We start from the raw sequence: 25,297 nt of genomic DNA on the forward strand, positions 1-25,297 counted from the left end.
ACGACTGTTTCTTCTTCTTTGCTGCTTTCTATCATTTACAAAGTTAACAACCTTAATTATATGCAACTTCCAAAATTTACCCCTTATCTCTAAAGTGGGTTTGAGTTCTATGGATAAATCTGGCATTTCGGTTAAATTATGTTGGGGGTGATTTTCAGTCTCACACGTGGTACATCTTGAATGAAGAATAAAAAGTACATGTGGTTTTGATTGATAAGACTTAAGTTTCACTATTTCGGTGTTGTTTTCTAGTACCGAACCAATGTCTTAGAGTGCCGAGCCGATCTGGCTTCCTTGAATAACGTTTCTATATGTTGATCGAACCGATATGGCTAACTTCGGCTTGGCTCCATTCTTCGACAGATTCCACGACAACGTGCCGTGATTTACGACTACTTTAAAGAGCCGTTAAGGCCCTGCCTGAAATATTTTAGAGAAGTTGCCTATAAGTAGAATCATTTTGTCTCATTTTCAGGTACATGAATACTAAATTCTCTCTTGAATTTACTCGACAATCTATTGATTTGGACGTCGGAGTGTTTTATGTTTTGCAGGTTCCCTGTTCGACATATCTCTAGGTCATTCTCCATCCGAGTCGAGCTTCGCAGAGTTGGTCAGTTTCTTAACTAAACAAATTATAAAGTAGTCTCCAAACTTTGATAAAATTTTAAATTTTAAAAAGTGTTTTATAAGTCTTTAAACAACTTTTTTATTTTTTATATATAGTCTAATTAATACGTTATTCGACTTTCGATTTTGTGTTTAGGTCTATGAATTTAAAAAATAGTGTAGGAATATGCTAGTGACCCAATTAGAAATAAAATAAAGTTCGTGAATTTAGTAGATATTTTTAAAGTTTATAAATCTATTAGACACAACATTCAATATTTAAAGTTGGGAGACTTGTCAATAAACACAACTTTGAAAGTTTATTGATTGAATGCTTGTAATTTTACTAAAGATTTCCTTTCAAGATTTTGTTATTAATAAACACAAAATTGAAAGTTTAATGGTGTAGTGGATACTCAGTGAGCAACTCATGACCAGCACAACTTAAACTCGAAACCTCTAGATGGATGGTACGTCTCCAAAGCTCGAAATGCTTCATTGCGTCATCTCTCAAGCGAGCAATTTGATTAATTTTTGTTTGTTCTATTTGAACAAATTGTAACTATTTTGGATATTGAGAGGTGTGATGGTTGTCTTGATGTAATTGTTTTCATCTTAAAACTTAAGAAAGTTGAAGTGGTTGAATGATAATTAGCTAGGGGTGTTTTAAGAAAGAAGACATTTTTCAAAAAAACATATCAAAATCACCTCAATTATCATGTTAATTAGGTCAATATAACTCACATGCATGTCTCTCGCTCATTTTTAGCACTACATCCTAACATCTCTTAAAGCATAATGGAATTTTAGGAGTGCAATCAAAATTAAGCTTTCGTTGAAAGTGAGACATGATAAGCTTTGATACTATATATTTTAAAAAAAAAAAAGAAAACATCAACTCACACAAAACAAATTTTTATTTTTATTTTTTATTTTTATTTTACATTAGAGTGTTTCTTATTCAAGTTCAACGATATCCCTCAATGTCATTCAGTAAAAAATTTGATTGAAAAACTTTGATACCTTAGAGGTTAAATGGTTATAAAATTCATAACTAAATGATATATTCCTTAAATCACCATAAAATTCAAAAGCTTAAGTTTTAGATGTAGATTTAATCTTTTTATAATGCATGTTTTTAGTATTCCCTCTCACTTATATGACTTTATAAAATAATTATTACGAGACCCAAAGTACATGATTATCAATATCAATAAGGAAGTTAGAAAAGATTAAGATGAGAAAAAGATTTCGACCACAACCTTAATACCATGTTTAATATCTTCATGTCATGTTCTTGCCACTATTTAACCTTAACAAAATGAAATTATACTACATGACATAAAATAAATATGTTAAATATGTATTTTCTATTATTTTTTGTTTTTTTTTCAAAAATGTCACAAAAGTACTTTTCGTATCATGTGATTTTATAAGTTTGCAATTTATTCTATTTTTGTAAAATTTTAAACCTAATAGTAGTTATAATATATATTCTTTTAATGCTATTTTTGTCCTAATTCAAAAGAAAAAAAATACGTCATCTATTACACTATACCATCCCAAAATTATTTAAACCCACCCCATATAGAAAAATTATCCAAGCTAGCTAGCTCCATATAACTGGTCTTTCATTATCATCTTGTAAAGTAATTTGTTGATATATGTTGCCTCACTTCTCTAGGAGATGGCGCAATAACAATTGCTTGGTGATTTATGGTACGTATCACACCTACTTGTTCAAACCCACGTGACATTAAAGTGCTGTGACAACCTTCACCAAGTCCAAACGACCCACGTAATATTGAGACGTTGTGACAACTTTTATCGAATCTGAATAATTGTCGACCGCCAAATCTACTGATCTGCATGTATATTCTTTTTTTTTTGGTTGAGGCAAAGGCCAATCCAATATGTAATTAGTTGCTATCACCGATACGTGGATGTGTTGATGCATTTTGAATTACTAGTGTATTACCACGTGCAAATGCACGTAATTCTTTTTTTTCACCGATACAAGATTAAAAAAATATCACAATTCATAAAAAATTATCATAATAAAAAAATGACTATAAATCAATAAGTATGTAATTCAATTATGCCGGTCAAATTAGAAAGTTAAAAATGAAATATTTCAAAATAATGAAATAACAAAACTTTTCACATTTAACATTTATAAATTTCAAACTTTTATATTGATTTGGTGCATCGGTTAAGAGTTAAGTTTCCAGATAATATTTTACTTCATAAAAATTTCATTGCTTTTTTTTTTCTCTATAATTTTGAGCATTTTGAACTCATCAACTTTTTTAAAAATAAAATACTCATAATTTTACATTTTAAAATTTAGTTTGACTTATTTGAATCATATTTATTCGTGTAATTAATTAGTAAAATATAATAACTATTATAAATAAAATAATATATTATACTGCTTCTATAATATTTATTTTTAATCCACTTTTTATTTATTATATTAATTTTAATGAGTTATAAAAATTTATAATTGATGAGAAAAAACAGACATTAATTAGAATTCAAATTAAACATGTTATTATCTAATTATTAGTAATATTTGAAATAGTTAGCTCAAGTGGTTTTTTTTTATCATTTTAAATAAAATATTTCTATAGAGATAAAAAAATCTTTTTAACTATTTTAAAATATGTCATATTTATTCGTGTAAAAATAAACAATGTTAGTAGAGAATAATATTTATGTATAATTCATATTACATACATACATTTAAAAACTTAGTTATAATTAAATTTTAAAATTATAACCATTTATAAATTTCTATAATAAAAATAATAACAATACTGATTATAAAATAAGTTCTAGATATTTATAGAGAAGATTCGTACCTGTTTTTCAAAAGATAGTTCTCAAAGATTGGTCCACCTTTGATTAACGTATGAGACCAAACTATAAACAACATTACCTTCAAACTCCTATAAATTGAGATACTCAAGGTGTTAGGTCACTGTGTAATATGATATTGCTAAATTTGTAAAATTTCGAAGAAATCAAGAAATGAAAAGAAGCAAATAAAGAGAGAGCTAAATTGTCGTATAAAAAAATAGAGATGAACTTCATATATATACATGTAGGAGATTGGTAAACTTTTGAAATTCCAACACTTTTTAATTATATTATTAATTACAATTAAAGTAAAATCATAAATGGTTTGAAATAAATAACAAAACTTTTTTATTCAAACTCTTCACATTCATAACCTTCATATTTTTATTAATTAAAATTATTAAAATAAAAAATAGTATGTTTAGTAAATATAAAATTTGATAAAGGATAAAATGGTGACATCTCCCTTTTTAATATAGTATGGATGTGGGTGTGTACTCTGAGACAGCCTTGGACTTCAAATTGAAACCCCCCACCGTCAATGGTCAAGTTTTTAAATGTCCTTAAACACACAGCCCCATATTTATACACTCTCTCTCAATTTATACACAGCCCCATATATTCTTTTGGCGATGCTAAATTGGGACTTTTGATCTATGAACAGTTGTTTTCATTTGATGGGGAAACTTCCAACTCTTTCTGATTCTTCAACCCCAACATCTCAACTTGCTCCATTGGTCCAGAAACCGTTTTAACTTGCTACCTTTCTGGGTGTGGACCAACTTTTCTCTCATGATTTATCAATTTCCTTCCAGTTTGACTTTGACATGTGCGATATAAAAGTTTTTACGTTTTCATGAGTCGTCGTTACTGATGATCTTTTCATCGTTGTCAACTCTCTTTCTCGAAGATCTCATTTTTCTCGTCTCTCTGCTCGTAGTTCGGGTCTTATCTCATTATGTGAAATTTGATGTTATAGTTAAGATATATATATAAAGAAAAATGGATCGAGTTTTAAACTTTTTTCTTTTGATTTAAGCTCCTTAGAGCAAGATGTTGATGGCTTACCATCCCACTTCAGGAAGAGTAATGTGTTGTTTAATGGGCCACAGTTGAACAAATGATTCTAGCACACAAAAATGGAAGAGTAATGTGTTGGTTTTACCTTATTTTCTTCTATATAATTATGATATATGGGTTAGTGAAATTGACAACACCCTTCAAGAGAATCCAATGGTCAGTGATATTGGGGGAAAACCCTTGATTAAACTACATTAGTAATTAATTAAACAAAACCACTGCCCTTTTAGAAAGGGTGATTAAGAAAAAGAGAGAAGAAAGAAAGAAAGAGAGGGTTTGTTTTTGTGGTACCCACTCTTTTCCTCTACTGCCAAATCAAAGATTATTATCAAGTGGGTTCTCTTTAGTCTTTTCTTCCCGAAAAGAAGAGAAAAAAAAGGCACACCCATCATTTTATATTACAATAATGTCAGAATTTTGAATAAATTATTGTAAAATTCACTCCTCAAACACGCCTCTCCGTCGTTTAATCCAACCTATAAATTCAACGAAAATACTTAGCTGCTCCTAGTTGGGATGATCCATCTCTCTATGCTTTTTTAAAAAGTCTCATTTTTTATCTTTTTTCAGTACAAATACGTGAAAGTGAGAGATTTCAACTCATAAACACTTAGTTAGGGACAAAAGTCATATTAACATTTTTATATTATTATTTATTTTTTTAAAACAAATCTCTATTTTGCCTTTCTTTCTCTTGTTTGCCAAATATTTAACTGGGGAGAAGAGAAAATTACCAAATATTTTCTTTCAAGTCATATACAGTAACCTCTAAAATCCCTTCCTTTTTTCCACATATAAATTCCTTCTTCCCTCAGCAGCCTCTTCCACAAATTTCTCTTCCTTTTTCTCCCATACAAATTCTCCGACCAATTCGTCGCGATCATGTCCATCACCAGCCACCTCTCCGACAATCCAGACAAGATCTTCAAGAAATCATTCCACCGCCGGAACAATTCCGGCGAGCTCGATGTTTTCGAAGCCGCACGCTACTTCTCCGGCTGCAATGAAGTCAGTTACACCGGCGGCGGCGGCTATCAGAAGATCTTCAGAGAAGATCATGGCGGCCGGCGAGGAGCTGGGAGGATGAGCCTCGATTTGCCGATCAGAACCAATGTGGTCCCTCTCCCACCGCCGCCGTACACGGCGGAGAAACAAACAATTAAGGAGAAAAAACACCGCCAACAACCCAGCTCCCCCGGCGGCCGATTAGCCAATTTCCTCAATTCCCTCTTCAACCAATCGGCCTCCAAAAAGAAAAAGAAACCCAAAAACCCCATCAAATCCGAAGATCAGGAAATTGGATCAGCAGGAAGAAAGAGAAGAAGCAGTTTAAGTAATTTAATCGATTCAAAATCATCTTCAAATTTTTCAGTTTCAGGTTTTAGAACTCCACCGACTCCAAATTGCACCCTCCAAACTCCCAATAAAAATTACAAGGAAATCAGAACCTTATTATCATCTTCCAACAATAATCTCGGTAATGGGAGCTTTAATCAGGTGGCTTATAATAATAATTATAAGCAAAATTCTGATCGTCATCAGGAAAACGAGATCAGAAAAATCAACGGCCTAGATGAAGGCGCAGACAGCGATTCAAGTTCCGATCTTTTCGAGCTGAGGATCGGCGATTTCGATTGCTATTCATCAAGCGGCCTCCCTGTGTACGAAACCACTAACATTCACACCATTAAGAGATCAACGGCTCAGATTTCTTGATATTGCCAAATGTAAATTTTTATCCTTTTTTTTTTCTTTTAATCTTATGTTCAAATTAAATTCCCCTTCTCTCTCTTTCCATCAAATATTGCTTTTTTTTTTCTGATATCTGTACGTAAAGTTTGGAAAGTTTGTCGTCTCCTTTGTTTTTAATGTCCACCATGCTCTAATTAGATTTGCAATGGTAATGTTTTCCTAAAGATTTTCTCACTAGATTCTCATCATAACCATTCATGATCCCAAGGGATTTATTATTATTATTATTTTGTTAGAAAGATCCCAAGAATTTTTTGACTTTTGGGGGTACACTAGTAATGATGTTTAATGAATGAATGAATTAATTAATCTCAAAACCTTAAATCGCATTAATATAATAAAACTGAAAAGCACTTTTTTGATTAGTTAATGAAATCAGAGGTCACTAATCATGCAACATTGGCATGTGTGTGATGCATGAAAGGATTAGGATTTTTTTTTCCTTTTTCTTTTTCTTTTCTTCTCTACTTTTGCCTTTTGGTTGGTGAAATGGAGAAAACCAAAATTCCACAAATTGTACTACATTGGTTATCTTGTCCAACACATATTTCCAAAATGAGATGATTATTTTGATTGTAAATAAAAAAAAAATATACATTGATTTGACCATTTAATATATGAAACACTATTCACATTTGCAAAACAACAAACCTCCAGATTATCATAAGTACAACTGCTTAATCCTTTGAAAACGTATGGTACTAAATTGAGAGGAGGAACATGTTTTTGAGATTTGGTTCTTTCTTTCTTCCTTTTTTTCCCCAAAAGTGAAGAATCTGACTTAATTTGGAGACTTTTTTTTTAAGAAAAATTAACCGTTAAATCGAAATTAAATAAAAAAATTAAATGTATCCAGTTTGAAATTTGAAAAAATTAATTTTTTAGTACAAGATGTGTGGTGGGATTTAACTCACAATTTTTTAGTTGAAAATGTATACCTACTAGAAGTTTAACATAACATTAATATTTTTCAAAAAAAAATATATACATACATATATATATATATATCACTATTCTATATCATTATTTTAAAAAAAATTATGGTTCGTGATAAATAAAAAAAATTAAAATATACCCAAGTTAAAACTAAGAATTGGTAAAAATAACTTCATATTTCAAAAAAGTTGGGAACAGTGGAAAAAAAAATTCCTAATTGAACAATCAACCACTTCATTTAAACTCGTACTTCAACGATACTAAATACTAATTTAAAATTTTAAGTAGAAGTTTGATCAATATCAATTTTCGAAGTAGAGAATGTGATTTTCTTTTAAATTCTTTTTAATATATAAACTGATAGATGGAAAAAAAAAAAGAAAGAAAAAAGAAAAGAATAGCTAGCTTGGCATATTGGATAACATAGGAGAATAATTAAGATGATGTGTGAATAAGAAATGTTGATATAAAAGCAATTTGAGAGACATCCATCATCATAAGTTCCCATCCCAAACAGCAACACATGATTAATAATTGGGGAGAACAAAAAATGGGGGAATTGATAAGTTTGGGGGCAAAAACGTTGTCGTTTTATTGAGGAAGAACTAAAAAAGAGTGCTGATATCCAAACCAAACAGAAGAATTGTCTGGTTGACAAATGGGAAATTGGGAGATCTAGAGAGTTCTTTTCAAAGGTAACATGATTAAGTTGGAGCCTAAGTTCTATCCTCTTGATCATAGCCTTTTGAATGGAATAATTAATGGAGATTGCAATGATGCCCCCTTTGGCCATGGCCTTCTTCACTTCTGTTTTAGCCTCAAAACTTAGCATTATACAACTCCCCTTTGCATATATTATGCTTTGATTTTTAGTGGGTGGAGGGTCCATCTTCTTCTTTCACTTATTCCTTCTCAAACTTACCTTTAAACTTTATTGTTAATTTTAACTTTTTTTTAATTAATAATTTCTCGACCAATCATTTAAAAAACTTAAGTTGATAGATGTCAATTGCGTACCAGAACATAGCTCAACGGATTAAGACGCTATTTTCTGTAATTAGAAGGTCATGAATTTCGAATCCCTACTTCTACATATTGTACTAAAAACACTTTTGCAACTTACTCTAATTCTTAACTTGAGCTTCAAAATAAGAAAGCTCCTGTATCAATTATTTGAAATGGGCCATATTCATGCCAATGTCAACCAAGTTATTTGAAATGATTCTTTATGTAATGAAAAGTAGAACTCCTATAAATGATAATCAAATTAATCTCTTTTCTTACCCATCGTTTTTCAAAAAATTCACTTCTAACTTTGTAAACGTTTTAAAATTGATTCCTAAAAAGAATAGTAGAACCTGCAAGTCATGCGATATGTTTTGACCTTGTTTTTTCCTTTTGGAAAATGAAATCAAAGTTCACTTACCGGTTACCACCGCTCTTCAACAAGTAAATTCTCTCTCTGTTCTACCAACATAAATTCAACTTTTGGGCCAACATTGATATGAACTAGTCACCAAGAAAAACATATCCAGCTCCCATTAATTCTGATGGGATATTGAATTGATGGTAGTAGTTCCTAATTATAAGATTGATTTTGTACTTGACACTTTTTTCAGTTAAATTTTCTTTTCAAGTACAAACTTATCAATAACGTGCATTTTCTTTCACTGTCATAGTAAGATTGGGATGGATTGCAAGTATATTAGAAGGGACGACATTCAACTTATTAAGTGATGTACATCTAAAAAAAATGACGTCGTTTTATAGTTGATACTTGATTAAAAGTTAGAAGTTAGAGCACAATACAAGTCTTCTCACATGATATTAACTTTGTAGTCATTATCAGTTTTGGAAGTCTCAACGACATGATTTGGAGTTGTCGTTTCCACGGCCAACCTTTTTGAATTGGGAGTGGTTTCGATTTTGATTACGATTAATAATATTATATACAAAACCAGCTCAAATGTGTGCCCCCGTAGGCCAGTTTTGCTATATTTTATTATCGTTTTTTTTAATAAAAAAATAGAGAAAATTGGAACCTAACCATTTATTTCTTTTTCTATATAAAAAATGTGTTTTTTTAAAAAAAGTAAAAAATCCAGCAGTCGACAATATTGGGCTTCAAGTAAAGCCCAATATTTTAGCAAATATGACAATGGTTAGCCTGACTTCAAGCCTGCTTAGCTCAATTTACGTAACATGTGGGGAACTGGCTATGTTCAAACCTTCCATCTAGAAATTTCATTTCCTAAGATAAATTTAATATGTATTTTTTAAAATATCACAGCTCTAATTTTATTTAATATAGTATAAATTTGATTTTTATTTATGTATTTTACCTTACATTTAAGAAGTTAATTTGAATTATGGTATTTTTGTTAAATTTTTATTTGAAAAAATATATTTATTTTATGTTATATATATATATATTTTTTTTTTCTCTTTTGAGTACTATGTTTTTTATATAATTACCTCTAGATTTTTTTAGTTAGCAAACGGGAAGTAGAGAATGGAACCTTCTATTTTATACTATTTGTAATTTTTTATTTTGAGTAAAACATGTGTTGCTCGAGATTCGAACTTACGCCCTTCTAATTGGACATAACTATTTTAACTAGTTCACATATGCTCAAGTTGGCATATAATTACTTATTAGAAAGTAATTGTTTTTTAGATTACAAGTGAAATTGTCAATTGTAATTAGTATTAATTATGTATCTCCAAAAACCAGTTTATAATTTCATAATAAGGGAGTTTGATTGAACACACACAACACATCTACCTCTTTAATATTTTGAGAAAAATAAATATTGGCATTAATTACGATTACGAGAAAATACAACTGATCTCTTGTGGCTTTTTGATCCGATCCACAGCCAAAACAAAGTTCATCGTCCATGGTAAAAACAAAGACAGCACAAAGCGAAACATGAAAAAATACGACACACATAGATATGGCCAATCTTAACTTTATCAAACCCTAGGCAGTCACTTGATTTAAATTTGTCCAATCCCTCATCTTCCGGTGCCCTAAAACGTTTCATTCCTGCAAAATGGGAAACCCTACAAATCATAAGCCTCAGCTGCTAAAACAGTCGTCATTTCCAAATTACACATCAAATTGTGTATATGTATGTATATATATATATTGTTTCCTTACATTGTTGTGAGTACCCGAAACCGACCCCGCAGCTGAATTCGGAATGTACCTTGCCCACTGTTATGTTCCAACCAAATGAAATATTAACAAATGATTACCAAATGCCTATAAAATTTAATTAAGGGGTGGATCATATTAAGAGACGTAAGAATGATTTATAATATAGGTGGACTACTGCTACTATTGTTAATTGATTTTGAAATGAAATTTTATGAATATTGATATTAACGAGATTTTTGAAAATGAAACAAAAAAAAGAAGCTTGATTATTTCGTACGTTCTTTGCTGCTGCACTGAATGCTTCTCGATGTGGTATTTCTGGGTTGGCAGCTTTGATACGTTGAATCTCCTCTCTAACATGACAATATTATATATGGTTGTATAAGACTTCATGTGAATTAAAGTTTCAATTTTTCTGATTATTCAAATATAAATTTACTTACTTCATGAAACGATTGTAAGCAGATGGGAGTCTGTGTTTCTTCTCAGGGGCTGCAAAAAAATAAGATAAGATTGGACCCAAAAAAAGAAAACATGCAAATTAAGTGAAAACTTAAGAATTTGAGTTAATTTTAAGTATGATTAGCAGGACCGCTTGATTTTTCGATATTCTGCAGGTTTTGAGCATCAATTAAGCTCGTAAATGCTATTTCCATGTATATGTTTCTAAGCAACCTCAAGGGTTACCTACGTTTCACAACAAAACTTGGAGAGGGAGACTCATTCGCCATTGAAGACGATGTCGATGTGGACGATGTCGATGCACCCTTTCGAATATCATTGGAGAATCCCACCTGCGTCTGCTCATTACAATGCTCCAAAAGGGTTTAATAATATATCAATTTAATTCATTTGTTCGACTATATAAAAAAAGACAAAATAATAATAATAATATTTATAGTTGACCTGAAAACCCAGAGGATGATCAATGCATTGGCCTTGCAATGGCGGCCTCGTGCTCAAAAATGAAAGGTTACTACAATGACCACATTTCACTGTCACTGTATCCAGCAAACGTCTGCATGGAATCCCAACCTTCAAAAAAAGAAAAACCCAACAAAAAATTTAGCCAACTTAAGCATTATAAACACAGATTTTTCAATGATATGATGAGTAGTTTTTGGACGTAAATGAATTAATTAAATTGATGAAGACAAAGGGAGAAGGAGGGGTTACCGCAAGAACAGTGTTGCAGAAGTTGCATCTCACATAACAGAGGTGCTCAGAGGGCTGAACCAAATCCATGGAAGTTTTGGAGTCTTCGGAGCTCATTTAATTAATAATAAATTTGTGGGATGAAGAAGGTGTTGAGAGTTGAGAGTTGGGGGGCAGCAGATATTTAGGTTTTAGGGTTTTTTGAAATGATGATATTAAGAAGAAGAGAAGGGTGAATGAATGATAATAAAGGGCAAAGGGGATGGGGGATGGGAGAGAAGTGTTTGGGAATAGAGTCAAAAAGCAAATCTAGTGTTACCATACTCAGCATCGTACCTTGCGCTGCACTTTTTGCAGACCCATCAGCTCCACCAGCCAAACCCTTCAACCAAAATTCACAACACAAACAAACAAAAATAATAAAGCTTGAGATTATTTCTTTTCATGGCCAAGGGGTGCCAACAATGTCTCTCAAGAGTCCCGTCCCTTGGTTCGAAGATTTGATTTCTATTGTAGCAATTGTTGAAGTAAATGGAAAAAACGAAGTTAGAAAAAGATGATAGTGTAAATGGAGGACATCTTTCTTCTTTGAAATGAAATAAAATCATATTTACTATGGAGAATGAGAATCAAAATTCCCACAAGATCTCATTCTCATTAAATTTTTTATCCAAATTCCATAAAATTTCTAGTAAATTATGAGAATCAAAATTCTCACAAGATCTCATTCTCATTAAATTTTTTATCTCAATTCCATAAAATTTCTAGTAAACTAAATAACATCGAAGAATAACATTTTCATTCCGATTGCTTTTCATTAGGATTCCTTCTCAATCCGATTGGATGGGTTCATTGTTCTAATAAATGATATCCTCTTTAAATGCCAAACAAACTTGGTTCGGGAGCAAAATTTTAAACGGTTGTGACAAAGAGTGGTTAACATATCGATTATTCCACAATATGATTTGTGGTCGAGCTTTATATCTAACATGCCAATGTAGTCTAATGAGAGGAGTTAAGCCTAGATATATAAGAGCAAGTTTTCGACGTGATCAAGATTTGATGGATAGATGACTATTTGAGGGAAGACTTGGTCATCTTTTGCTCAATAGGAGAATTCAAAAGATTGAGAATTGTTAGGAGTACAAACTATGAGAACTTAAACTCAAAGTTCCATATCATATCATCGTGAAAATATGAGAAGATTGGTATTCCAAGCACATGATCAAAATTAGATCAAAATACCAACAAATCTAGATCATAATGGGCCAAACCAAAAATAAAAAAATAAAAAATTGCTCCTAGAACGAGGTAGTAGCTAGTAAAGTTAAGAAAGAATCATAATCTTTCAACCAATTAGATGGTCTCAAAAAGTTTTGAAAACAATAGCAATTGAAAAGAGAATTAAAAGTGTTTTGATAGTTCAAAGAAAGGACAGTTTTTGGTGGACAAGTCATGTTTAAAAAAATGATGGAAATATTAGAGTTAGATGATGGAGAGGGAGAGGGAGTTGATGAATGAAGTGAAAAGATGGTTAAAGAGAGAAGCGGGTGTGCGATTGAATGGCTCCTTTTGTGGGTGCAATGCTAAACAAGGAAACTTGAAAAAGAAAGACCGAAAAAGCAGTTGTCACAATCCCACAGCCACAGCCACAGCCATAGCCACAGCCATAGCCAGCCGGGAGAGAGCTGCCATTGCAATATATTGATCATGATACGTCCATTCCCCATTCCCCAAAACGGCAACCATGCCATTCTTCCCCTTCAATTCTCCACCTTTCTTTGCTGGTATAACTCTGTACTTCCCCCCAAGGCCTTTCCAATTAATCAATCCTTTTTTCTTTTTTTCTTTTGTTTCTACTGCCCACGAGATTCCATTCCATTCCATGCACCACTTGTTTCCTGTGCATGGTTGTGTTTTTTAACGTTTTTACACATAAAACCCACTAAATCTATTGTCACCTCACCCTCTGTACCCATATTGGGGAATCTTTTGATTTGACATCGCTCGCTGTGGCTGTGGCTGGGATGTTGGGAGTTCTTGGGAGACAATTAATTAATGGGGGAAGATCAGATCAGCTTCGTCCCAATTTAATTTAATCTCCCACTTCTGCTCTCATGATCATAATTTGGAGTTAAAAAGTTTAAAACTTATATTTGATTTGAGGTTTACTTCGTTCAAGCCTAACGAATAGTTAGAGCGAAGTAATTGAATCGCATTTCTTCTGTTTATGACCCAAGAAAGGGGCTAAAATGATATTGTGTTTATTAATCTAGACCCGACTGATCATTCACTTTGATTCTCTACTAATTCTGAAGTCCTGGATAGTATCATCTTAATTACAACTATTTTTGATACGTAAGTCGTCCATTACATACAAAATTATTTTATATGATTGTGAAATTTTATAACCCATGTGTAATATAACTTTGGGGTGTGTTAAACCAACTCTAATTTTTATATACTACAAATAATCTTTACAAAATCACCAATTTCCACAAAAATCAACTCTTACAAACTATTTTTTATTGTAATCTAAACATAGATTATATATGTACAAACCCATATAACAGACTTCTTGTAAACTATTTTCTCGTAATAATCCAAACATAAACTATACAAACCCCTTGTTTTTGCTTAACCCAATGGTAAATCAAATATATTCTTATTAATTGTGTATTAGTAGACATAATTTAAATCATTCGTCAAGTATCAATGACTCAAAGCTCAATTGTTGTTTGATATACCTTTCAATGGCACCTTATTTGTGAGTTATGGTTGGTGTGATAATTCAAAGTTTTAAAAAATCAAACCTATGTTTATTTATAATTGCAAATATAGATTTATCTACACCGGTAAATTTGTTAATCCGACACACACATGTATTCTTTAAACGTAAATCTATACAAATTTAGACTGTCTGACTTCACATTTCATAAACAAAAACTTGATATAAAAAACCGTGAGTTATACATTCTCATAAATCTTCAATCGAGGAGATGGAATGTACGGGTAAAAACAAGAGAGAGAAGGGCTGAAACAAAAGTAACTATAGAGTGTGACCATCCAATAATTAATTTACATGGTAAGTACTATGGCAAATAATATTAAAAAAAGAAAAGAAAAGAAAAACTATGGAAAAAAAAAGGCATCTTTTCTGATTAGCATATTGTAGATGAGAAATAGCCTATGTAATCTAGTATTTATAATTATAAACAAACATATATAAGTTTGTTCAAGAAACATGTTCTCATGCTTGTCCACATTCTTGAAACTTGTAAGTCAAATTGCTACAACCTTGATGTCAAATCAGTCAAAAGTATCTCACATTTTCCGTAAATGTTCGAAAACTCTCATAATTTTCTAATGTGTTTTTATCAACACCATCAAATAAAATAAATAAATAAACTAATTACGATAACGTTTTCAATTTGCCAAAATTATTTACTAATTAAATGCAATTACTTTAGTAAATGCGCGGATTCTATTTTTACTTGTACTTTATAGAAAAAAAATTAAAATAGTATAATCTAATATCATACATATTTCGTGTTCATCTAAAAAGAGTTGCAAGAAAATCCCTTGAGCTATACTCGATTTGACAATTTCATACCAATACTACTACTACTGTTGTCTGTAATATAGTTTATAAGCCTGGTTATAATCTCCAACCTTTAAAAAATAAACAAGATATCTTAACCATTAAACAATGTTCTTAGTTCTAAATTTTCCAAAAGATTTACTGCAATAAGTTGCCAATTCCTATTTTAAGGTCACATAATAGAGTAGCTGTTCCTAACTAATACGAATTCATAATTTTGAATTGAGTATTAAATGTTAATATGGTTTTATAATAGCACGTCAATTTATTTTGGTTTTAAAATAAAGTAATGTTAAAATAACATCCAGTCGTTGTAGTATAGTGGTAAGTATTCCCGCCTGTCACGCGGGTGACCCGGGTTCGATCCCCGGCAACGGCGAGATTTTTATTTCAACTTTTCAAAAATTTCAATTGAAGGAGGAAAAGAAAAAACCGCGCATTGTGGACAAATGGAGGGAAATTTTCAATTTTCAATCTTCGTTTTTCCCCTCTCGATCGATCCATCTCTGTCTTTGCTGAAGATTCTAAATTTCTAATGGCCAAACACTCATCGAACCTGATTCTCCAATGATTTCGATCGTTTTATGAGTTATCGTGTTTTCGTTTCTCCTCTCTATGACAATCGCGAAGAAAACGCAGCACGCAGGTCTGGAAATAATTTAAATCGGAGCCCTGTTCAGAGCATTACAGTGGACCATGTGAGAAGTAGTGCAGCCGCTCTAGGGTTCGATTTTCTTTAACTCTGCATCTTTCGATTTACTTATCAGTAATTGATTTATGTGTTGCCGTGGTAGTGGTAATGCTAATGCACACTTATGTTGCCCTTTCGTATGAGATTTTTCGCAATGCTTGTTCATAATCAGTTGTTTTCTCTTCAAGTATAAAGCATGTGATGCATGCTGGTAGCATTAATTTGTTCTGTTTTGAATTCTATTGTTTACTATCTGACACGGTCGCCTTGGCCCTTGTGAAAGGAATTTTGTTTTCCCGATGTGGCTCGATATAACTACAGCAACTGCTCAAAAGCATGAAATAATTGAGATTCATGTTAGATTCGGGAAGGGATGTCCTTAGGCCATTTAAAATTACGGTTCTCACATTAACACTTTTTTAACAAATTTTAGATATAGGCGATTTTACATTCCCAACTACCCCTGTCGTATGCTTTTTGAACCATTTAATTCCTTCAGTTATATATTTAGCATATCTTGCATATGCCCAAATAATTATCTTATTAGATTTTCACATCATTTTAGCGCTGTTAGGCTTATTTCGTTTTCTATTCTTTAAGATGAAGGTAATTCAGTGGGAGGAGGAAATAATAGTCTACTTTCTGCACAATCCATCCCATTAAAAGTTTCCCCTTTCTTATTTACCTATTTATTTCTTGCAACCCCCAATTATGCGTTCTGCATTATTTTTCTGCTGTGTTTTACTAATTGGTAATTCAGGTATCTGCCGACATGACTGATCATGATTTCATGTTTATTGGCTATCTATTTTTGGAAAAACTAGCAAGAACGTTTCCTTAGAATAATCCCAAGTATGTAACTCCTAAGTCCTAAGAATCAACCAAATCGATCTAAATGCAATATCATGTATAGAATAAACACAAGGATTTTGCTTCTATTGCTTTCTTGTGGAGAAATATATGCGACTGGTATTGTTGATTGACCAGGAATAGGAGCATAATATTCCGTTCTCTTCTTCTAAATGATTGCCTTGAAGATATTTTGTTACTGTAGACTTCAGTGCCGTTAATTTTAAGTTGGAAATAGTGGTTATAGATTTTCCTCTGTCTATAAGTTGGAGGTTCATAATCCATGCAGATTCATAAATTTTTCCAAAATGGAAAAGGACTACAATTTTTTTTGGGACTGTTAGCCTAATTTCCCAAGTTTGGATATGTACCTTTTAAGATTATTTGATGATACTGCACAGAGATGTCTCTGAGGGAAATAAGATTCTTCCTTTGCTCAAATTGATAATCGGACTTAAATCACAACTTGTTAATTTAATCAAGACAGCCAAAGTCATTATGAGTTTATTAGCTAATCTTGACATATCAAAGTTATAGGCCTATATTTTTGAAGTATGCTGTGAAGTGAAGTTGTTCTTTGCCATGTCAAATGCATTTTTGGTGGATAATCGTGGTTCTTTGGATCAACTTATGTGTTGTGCAACAGATATCAGAGGACAACCGATTTAGTCTATTTAATATCTGGGGTTGGGAAACTGTTAAAATACTTGAATAATATTTAATATCTTAGGTAAAGACCATCATAGTTTCAACATGTGACCTCTATGGTATCAAGGTTTATAGCTTCCTTCTTTGACCACCCAGCTAAGTCACAGTGTCATGTTATATGTATTTAAAGTAACACACATGATCTATTACATTAAAAGTTAGCTTCATGAGAAATATTCAATGGTTCAATAAAATGAATGTTGAGATTTCAAGAGACGGGTGGTATTTTAATACGTAAATTAAGACCTCAGACGATGAAAGAATTATTGTAGGCTTTGGAAGATAGATTATTACGAGCTATACTTGGTGTTTTCAAGTATCCACTTTAAAAGAAACTTGGCTAAAGCTACCTAAATGCGGTTGGAGTCAAGTTATTGATGTGAGATGAACCCTATTTCTTGGAGGAATTAACACTGGAGAAATAATTCAGAGAAGGTAGGCCAATGTGATGCTTAACCCAAAATGATGTGTTTTTTGTTGTTAAAGTGGAGAGTCAAGATTACCTGTCCTTTTAGTCTCTACTGATTGAGCACCCACCTTAGAATGTTTGGTACGAACTGGGTTTGCTAGTGCCAGGCTAAGGATTATATCAGGTACTTATCTATGGGCATAGCATAGGCTTGAAAGACATGGCAGAACTCTCTTGATGGATGGAGTAAAGGATTTGCTATGGGAGCTTTGGCTGGTCGCCAGAAGATAATAAAGAGAAGGAAAAGGTGGAATTGTGGGACTTGCCAAAATTTGTTGCTTATAATTTCTCCTTTGCTAAACTATTTTGTAAGCAGTTCTTGTTCTTGGTGCAGTTTTCTATCAGCTCTTTTGGTTGGGGACTTCTCTCTTCTTTTGCAATGCTGACCATATTAATTAGAAGCTCTGTGTCTTACCAAAAAAAATAAAAAAGGACAAATGAAACTGAAAGTCAAGCTTATGAAGGTGTAGTTTCATCTTATACCCTAGGTCACTTTTTGAAATTGTAAATCAGAGCATATGCTGAGAAATGCATCCATATGTTTTGTTTTCAATTGCCCTCACCCTCATCATTTATTGCCCTACGCCATGAAATATGGAACTAGTTAACTTTGTGCCACACACCAATCAGGCCTAAGATATGGAACTGGATGTTATTTTTGGAATCACGTCTTGCGTAAGTCAAATGGTTAATATGATTTTCGTTGTGTAACTAGCGTCTAAAACACATCAATTATGTTTGTTTTGGGGAGATTTCAAAGTATGCGCTGATTTCAAGGTCTCTACTTCAAGCGCGTCAGTTTTTTCATTAATTGATTCTACCCTATTGGTTTAATTGGAAAAGAAAATAAAACTTTCATCAACATTAGTCCAAGGGCATATGTTAATCCGATGTTGGATGCAACAAATACAAGTGTCACGAAGAACAATGGAGAGTGCTCATCATTCCTGCAGCAGGACACTGCCATGTGGCTGTTTTTCTTGTTATCCAAATCAGATTCTGATGTTTCAGAAAACTATTGACCAATTGATTATAAGAGATTGATTGGGATCGTTGTAGCTAGCTCTACTTGCCAATTGTATGGTTCAAAATTTGAGAAGGTAAATCAAGCATGTCATGTCAACCAAGCAGATAAGATATAGGTATATAGGTAAGTAACTACATATATGCATTTAGAGATCCAGTTGGGTAATCAATATCATTCTCCACTTCTATCAACTCAGCTTAATAGATTGCGTAAACTTGTATCCCAATTTGATTTTACACTTGCAATGTGAACAATGTTCAGATTCGATCAGCCTGAATTGACAATAAAATAGCAATATTTCAGATGGAGACTAGCAAGAGGTGTTTCTTGAGAATGATGTGCAGTTGTGCAACATATCTAGTGCAGAGGATTCTTTTTCGAAGTCAGATCATCATCAATGTGCTAAAGGAGGTAATAGGAACAGAATCCGTTGTAGCAAAATAACATTATAACCAAATATTTATCATTTCCCTTCTTTATGAAGTCTATTAGGTTTATGCCTCTGATGTTAGAAAAATAGATCTACCCAATTTTAAGAGGTTAAGTTATTTTAAAGGATTGGTACTTTACCGTGACATCGAACATGTTGGGTAGAGCACTAAAGTTGAAAATAGAGGGGAAGAACACAACTCTTATCTCTTAGGCTTTGAATAATGTGCTTGTTCAAAGTAGTAATTTAATTACCTCAACTGTATGTATCTTTAGCCTTTTTTAGTATAAGCTGATGTGATGGAACATGGAGGATAGCAAAATCCAATGAGATCTTGTTATTTCACAAGTGTCCTGTGCCAGATGTGAATTAAACCAATTAAAACAAAGCATCACTTTGAACTCTCATTTGGATTCTCCTACTCTGTAATCCCATTCGTTAATTGTTCACTGATCTGGATTTAAGGACTACTATACACTAGGGATAATCGGTAGCAAAGTTGGATTGTTGAAAATCCTCAAGCTTTAACTTCTATTTTAAAAGAGGGAAAAGTAGGGTGCAAATTTATTGGCAGTTTTGCCCCCTCCAACATGTAACATTGAATAGAAGAGCAATCAATGAAGAAGCTAAAAGAAGAGGCATCAACTGTTTCGGAAAATACTTGGTACACCAAAGTACAAGCATTGGGCAAAGCTTATAATTGCTGGCAGCAAGGCTTTTTGTCTCAACAAACAAACCTCTTACCTTACCACTTGCCCTTGTCGACAATCTGGGAACCGACTCATTGAGAAACTGGTCAAGCTACAATAAATTTAAATATTAAAAGTAATCATATTTAAATGTTCCAAAACTTCAAAGGTAAGATTCTTTTCTTCCTCCTGTTTTTGTATTCGTAGGATTTTGATTTCTATCTTCGCCTTATTCCCTTGGTTCAGAAAATTAGGACAAATTTGGAGAATTCTGAAACAAAAATCAGATGTCATTGGAAATAGGAACTCACTGGTTCAATTCCAAAGTTAAATAAAGAAAGAAGGTTTTATCTTTTTCGATGGAGGAAATTCCTAGACCCATTTGAGGGTGGGTCCTTGTAGGCCCCAATCCCACGAAAATTTGACATCTCTAATATTGATGGTAAGAATTGACCCCCTTACAATTTTACCAATAAATACATCAAATCTTTTTACCAGGGGCTAGGACAACAGTTGAAAGCAAGTCTCGAAGAGTCACCTAAGTCGGAGATAAGCTCATGGAAGCTTCCAAGAGTCATCAGCTCTTGATCAGTAAGATCCAAGAAACGAGCCATAACATTAGATAACTATTACGAGAGGTCTTATCACCATGGGCCAAGCCATCAGCTATGCTTATCCACTTGGCATTAGAAAAAATGGACATTTGACATTTTTATATGTAGAGGGCAAAGTAGTTGGATTGGAACTTTTGAAATCAGCATTCCAGTAATGTCATCCCTGTAGCTAGAATATCGAATCCACTCTTCAAAACAGTCACCATCTGGAAAGCGATTGAAGATGTTGATGGCCTATTTTCTGACTCTTCCCCACAGAAACTAGGCTTTGAATTTATGTGGTTAATGTGATGTCATAACCAATGATAGGATTACCAAACTCTTCCCCACATTTTTACAACTTTATAGACAGAGAGAGAGAGAGAGATGAACTTAATAAATCTGTGAAGGCTGCTTTTTACAAACTTGCAATGATGCTTCTGCCGGCTTCAACATATACATAGCACTATAGCAGTAACTGTCCTACAAAACCATCTGCTCTTCGCTGAGACCTTAGCTTATTTAGCTCTGCTTACAAAATGAAAGGAGAATCACGCTTCTCTCATCACTCCAGCAAAGAAATGAGGAGAAGGCAAAATGTAGATTGTGACCCAAAACAAAAAGGAAGGGGGTGAAATAAAATGTGGGATCGAAATGAAGGGGTGGGATCCATAACTGCTGAATCCATCAACTACATACAGAGGTACACTTCGACGAGAACAGCTTGGTTAAGCCTACTCGGAAAACTGGTAATTGTCAAGTTTTGAAGCGGCAAATTTATCCAAAAACCACGCCAACTTCCCTTTCCTTGGCTGTACCAACCTTGCAGGTAGGAGCAGGCAGTCTGCTCCTACATCGTCGATGACCAAATGCACAGTCTCTGCTTTGTTTTCGCCTGTCACAACAATTGCCACATTGGATGCAGAATTGATCACAGGCAATGTGAAGGTGATCCTCTCGGGAGGAGGTTTCGGGGAATCGGTAATGAAGGCAACCCATTCCTCTTTTTCTTCGAGCACCGAATGATTAGGGAATAATGAAGCAACATGGCCATCAGAACCCATTCCAAGAAGTATGAGGTCGAACTTGGGACTGTCACTGACATCAGACACACTTACAATGCGGGATTTAACCAACTGTCGGATGACGAACTTGTACTCATCGGCAGCTTCCTCAGCTGACACCGAATCATTGATTGAGTGGACATGGCTGGGAACAATTGGCACCTGGTGATGCAAATAGAACAGGTCATTAAGCTATGTAGGTAGGTTGACTTGAATTGCTAGCATCAAAGTCCAAAATAACCATGTTTTAGAATTGTTGAGTGCAATTGTTAAATCATTGCACAAGCTATGATAATATTTGCCATTAAACACAAAGCTTTGCCACTTTGGAAGAGAATTTATTCATCTGTGCTGACTAGCAGTCTTAGTTGAAAGACTGCCATATGGTAAGATTACGTAGTTCTACCACAAATGATGAAACTAACACATGTTCACAAGTCTGGAAATAGCGTACTGTATGACAATGGAAGGCAAGGTATGAAGAATGAAATCATGCAAAAACTTGTCCACCGAGATTCTTAGCATTCGACGGTCCCAAAAATAATATTAAGTACTTGAAAAGTCTCTTTCAATTGATGGAAAGAAAAAAAATGCCTTCTCTTCATTAGCTTAGAGTTCATGAAATCATTTAGGTTTTTGGGCAAGAGGTTTTCAGCTCACTTTACTGACACTCTCTCCATCCCAAAGTCCATTTGGGAGAGAGAGGATGGGAGAGGGAGGACTGCTAACAAATGATGTAAACTAGTAAACTGATTTTAACATTTTCAAAAGTTGAGATTTGTAGTAATAGGACATGGTAGAGGGATGTATTTGCAATGTCATTTCCTCCCTATTTTATTAAACATAATGATGTATATATCAGGCTATGTAAATCAAAATTTGGGCCCTACATGTAAAGGAGAGTTGAAAACTTCAACAATTCAGTGGTAGTTCAACAGAAGTGCAATATTGAGCTGCAGACCAAGAAATCCTGTCATAATTATCAATTTCGGTGATAACTAGTGAAGCTACAGCTATTTATTTAAAGACGGTGAGGTAAATCGTCAATGCTGAAAATATTGGCCACCATGTCCATAGAAAGAGAAGAAAGGCAATCAAATGACTACAAGAAAGAAGTAGAGACAGGAAGCTACTCTACGTTGAGTTGAATGGAAGTCTTTTTATATCTTCAAGGCAAAAACTATAATTCCAGAATAGAATAGATCTATCATTTCATCCATATTTCATATGTTATATTGAACTTCTAATCAGGGAAGGAATACCTAGAGCAACTTGGTACTTTGTTTGGTATTTAAACTGGCATCTAATTGCCCAAGGATTTTTATGAACTAACACTTCCTCTGTGAAAACCCATTTAGAGACTCAAAACTTAGCCAGCCTACCATTCATGGAAAATAAGCTAAGGAATGATTACTTAGTAGTTTTCATTTCTCTAGAAGCTTGATATCAAATTTAAGCAGAGCCATAATTCCAGATCACCAAGAGCATTTGCAAATTTTAGCATGCCACATCAAAGTATATATGAAATAGAGCATTCTTGATCCCATTGAAGAGACTAGAGCATGAAATTTCCCCGTTTTTCCAAATGAGTAGTTATCGGATCATTAACGATTCGATTCCGAGGGTAGCCTCAGTCCATATTAGGATAGAATCAGATAAATCTCAACCTAGATGCACAGCATTTGTCATGCATTCAGTAGAAAGACATAATAAGAACTTTCTGAAACATAAGTTGTAAGTACAAACCTTGGACAGAAGGTTAACCTTTGCAAGCTTATAATTGCTGTCGGCATGGGTTTTTGCTACAACACGTTCATCAGCCCAAAATATATACCACTTGGCCCAATCAACAGTCTTGTTATAAGGAGCTTCACAGAGCTTTCTGTTTTCATCCATAAGAAAATTACAGGAAGAAACCAAATCTACAAAATCGAAGAAACCAGAGAAGAAAACGAAAGCCTCCATACCCCATTAGACTAATGAGAGAGCCACCAGATAATGCAATAGAAAACACCCCACGTTCTTTAACCGATGCCTCTGATAATTCAGCAATATAGTCAGCTAAATCAGTACTAAGTTCCTCCAAACTTTCATGGATCTTCAGCTCTCTGTCCCTGTGATCCCCATGTAGAGCCATAATTCAGAAACTCACAAATCCTGGTCAAAAGGAAAGAGAAGAAATTTTACACCATGGTTTGAAATTTCGCAGAGAAGATCAATGAAGAACTTCCCCACTTACAGCCAAATGGGCGTTGAACCAAAATTTGGGGCATTTCAAAAAGTGGATCGCATGCAGTTCTAGAATCTACAGCCCGCAATGACTGTACTAAATATGGAAATTTAAGACACACAGATCAAGAAACATTCACAAACCATGCGACGCCATCACATGAACATCAACATGCACCAAGCTTTAATTGACTACTACACTGTAATTTCAAGGATCGAAAACAGAAACCCCCGATTCGGGTGGATGGCTATGGAGAAGATGGAAAATTAGAAAATAAACCCATATCCAGATCATAAAACGTCAGAATAAACAACCCCATTACATAAGAAAACACATAATATAAGAAGAATAGTTAGATGATGTTTAAGGTTGATGAAACTGCCGCGAGGAGCAGAGCCAAACAAAAATAGGTAAGGATAAGAGGTAGAGAAATTTGCTCACAGAGACTAAAGGAGAAGAATGGAGGGATTGCAGAGAAGGAAGGAACTGACGAAAGTGGAAGATTAGCATTGGCAAGAAATTGATATATAATAATGAGGAAATGTGAGAATACTCTGCAATCCATGTTAATTTACCGATTATAATAAAAGGAAAAAAACTTCACAAGAAGTTGAGAAAAAAGAATTTACCTTCTAGGCTTCCACGTGCATCCAATGATCGTGACGCGAAAACCCACAAAACGCAACACCAACTCTCTCTCTCTCTCTCTCTCTGTAACAGAGAAATCTCTCCTCCACTTTCTCTCTGTAACAAATGGGGAGAAGAGAAGATCCCTTTATCCTCCTAGATCAACTGCAAGAACATCTCAGAGGAAGAGAGAGAGAGAAAAAGAAACCCCAAAAAACAAAGAAAGAAAGGGGAGGGGGGAGAAATCAAAAAATGGATTTTTATTTGGTAAAGAAACAATCTTTAATTACCCAAAATTATATTGAAAACTATTTGTCTGTTCTTTGCTAAAAGAGGGGACTCTTTGAATCCAGGTTAGCCAAACACCTGGACAAATTCAATGCTGACAAATGTACCAATGGTGGTTCTGTCTTGCAACAGTGCAACAATGGCAGAATATTTTAACTCTACCGGTACTTATTAGTGGGATTTATTCTGTGCTTTGTTTTTCTTTTTAAGTCCATCTGCCATGTATGCTATGGTTTTCTCTTTTCACTTGTTTTTAATTTCTCCTTTACAGATCTTTAGAAAAATTCTTCCTCTCCCTCACCACACTCTCAAAATTGCTTTCTGATTGTCCCCCCAAAGCACGCTGATTGCTCTGTCTCATATATCTTCTTTTTTATCCCAAATATTCCTCAAATCAGACCAGGTAATAATACTGTATAGCCATCCCCACAAACACACCCAAACCTTGTACTGTTTCATTATACAAAGATCATA

At 33.6% G+C, this 25,297-nt stretch overlaps 3 protein-coding genes, 1 long non-coding RNA gene and 1 other non-coding gene across 7 annotated transcripts; 3 read left to right on the top strand and 2 right to left on the bottom strand.

Moving 5' to 3' along the window:
- Positions 1 to 5,184: 5,184 nt before the first annotated feature.
- LOC111017581 (suppressor) lies at positions 5,185 to 6,477 on the top strand. The gene has a single exon (XM_022293390.2). The coding sequence runs from the start codon at positions 5,434 to 5,436 to the stop codon at positions 6,265 to 6,267; it is 834 nt and encodes a 277-aa protein (XP_022149082.1). The 5' UTR covers positions 5,185 to 5,433; the 3' UTR covers positions 6,268 to 6,477.
- Positions 6,478 to 10,114: 3,637 nt separating this feature from the next.
- Positions 10,115 to 11,919, bottom strand: CRC (Plant-specific transcription factor YABBY family protein). The gene is made up of 7 exons (XM_022293410.2): positions 11,579 to 11,919; positions 11,309 to 11,437; positions 11,094 to 11,202; positions 10,846 to 10,894; positions 10,680 to 10,755; positions 10,403 to 10,459; positions 10,115 to 10,288 (listed from the first exon to the last, which is right to left on the bottom strand). The coding sequence occupies exons 1-7, from the start codon at positions 11,672 to 11,674 to the stop codon at positions 10,283 to 10,285; spliced, it is 522 nt and encodes a 173-aa protein (XP_022149102.1). The 5' UTR covers positions 11,675 to 11,919; the 3' UTR covers positions 10,115 to 10,282.
- Positions 11,920 to 15,465: 3,546 nt separating this feature from the next.
- TRNAD-GUC (transfer RNA aspartic acid (anticodon GUC)) lies at positions 15,466 to 15,537 on the top strand. Its single transcript has one exon. It is a non-coding gene; the product is annotated as a tRNA-Asp (tRNA).
- LOC148209315 (uncharacterized) lies at positions 15,489 to 19,399 on the top strand. The gene is made up of 2 exons (XR_015787247.1): positions 15,489 to 15,882; positions 19,206 to 19,399. It is a non-coding gene; the product is annotated as an uncharacterized LOC148209315 (long non-coding RNA).
- Positions 19,400 to 21,002: 1,603 nt separating this feature from the next.
- Positions 21,003 to 24,790, bottom strand: PGL1 (6-phosphogluconolactonase 1). 3 transcript variants are annotated; one of them, XM_022293344.2, is made up of 4 exons: positions 24,538 to 24,790; positions 23,646 to 23,835; positions 23,425 to 23,560; positions 21,003 to 21,840 (listed from the first exon to the last, which is right to left on the bottom strand). In XM_022293344.2, exons 2-4 carry the CDS (start codon positions 23,813 to 23,815, stop codon positions 21,349 to 21,351), a joined length of 798 nt encoding a protein of 265 aa, XP_022149036.1. In that variant the 5' UTR covers positions 23,816 to 23,835; positions 24,538 to 24,790; the 3' UTR covers positions 21,003 to 21,348. The 3 variants fall into 3 exon arrangements, with proteins under 3 accessions (XP_022149036.1, XP_022149035.1, XP_022149037.1); XM_022293343.2 differs by lacking the exon at positions 24,538 to 24,790 and adding an exon at positions 24,350 to 24,503; XM_022293345.2 differs by lacking the exon at positions 24,538 to 24,790 and adding an exon at positions 24,052 to 24,316.
- Positions 24,791 to 25,297: the final 507 nt, after the last annotated feature.

Source organism: Momordica charantia (assembly GCF_013281855.1).
Source record: "Momordica charantia cultivar OHB3-1 chromosome 9 unlocalized genomic scaffold, Mcharantia_2.0 BLBB01000009.1, whole genome shotgun sequence".
NCBI classification, from domain to species: domain Eukaryota; kingdom Viridiplantae; phylum Streptophyta; class Magnoliopsida; order Cucurbitales; family Cucurbitaceae; genus Momordica; species Momordica charantia.

Coding starts and splice junctions, on each gene's coding strand:
- CRC (XM_022293410.2), bottom strand. CDS start 11,674: ATGAGCTCCGAAGACTCCAAAACTTCCATGGATTTGGTTCAGCCCTCT. Junction 11,438..11,578: donor TCTGCAACACTGTTCTTGCG/GTAACCCCTCCT, acceptor CTTTTTTTGAAG/GTTGGGATTCCATGCAGACG. Junction 11,203..11,308: donor ATCATCCTCTGGGTTTTCAG/GTCAACTATAAA, acceptor TGTAATGAGCAG/ACGCAGGTGGGATTCTCCAA.
- PGL1 (XM_022293344.2), bottom strand. CDS start 23,815: ATGGCTCTACATGGGGATCACAGGGACAGAGAGCTGAAGATCCATGAA. Junction 23,561..23,645: donor TCTCTCATTAGTCTAATGGG/GTATGGAGGCTT, acceptor GGATGAAAACAG/AAAGCTCTGTGAAGCTCCTT. Junction 21,841..23,424: donor AGGTTAACCTTCTGTCCAAG/GTTTGTACTTAC, acceptor TTGCATCACCAG/GTGCCAATTGTTCCCAGCCA.
- LOC111017581 (XM_022293390.2), top strand. CDS start 5,434: ATGTCCATCACCAGCCACCTCTCCGACAATCCAGACAAGATCTTCAAG.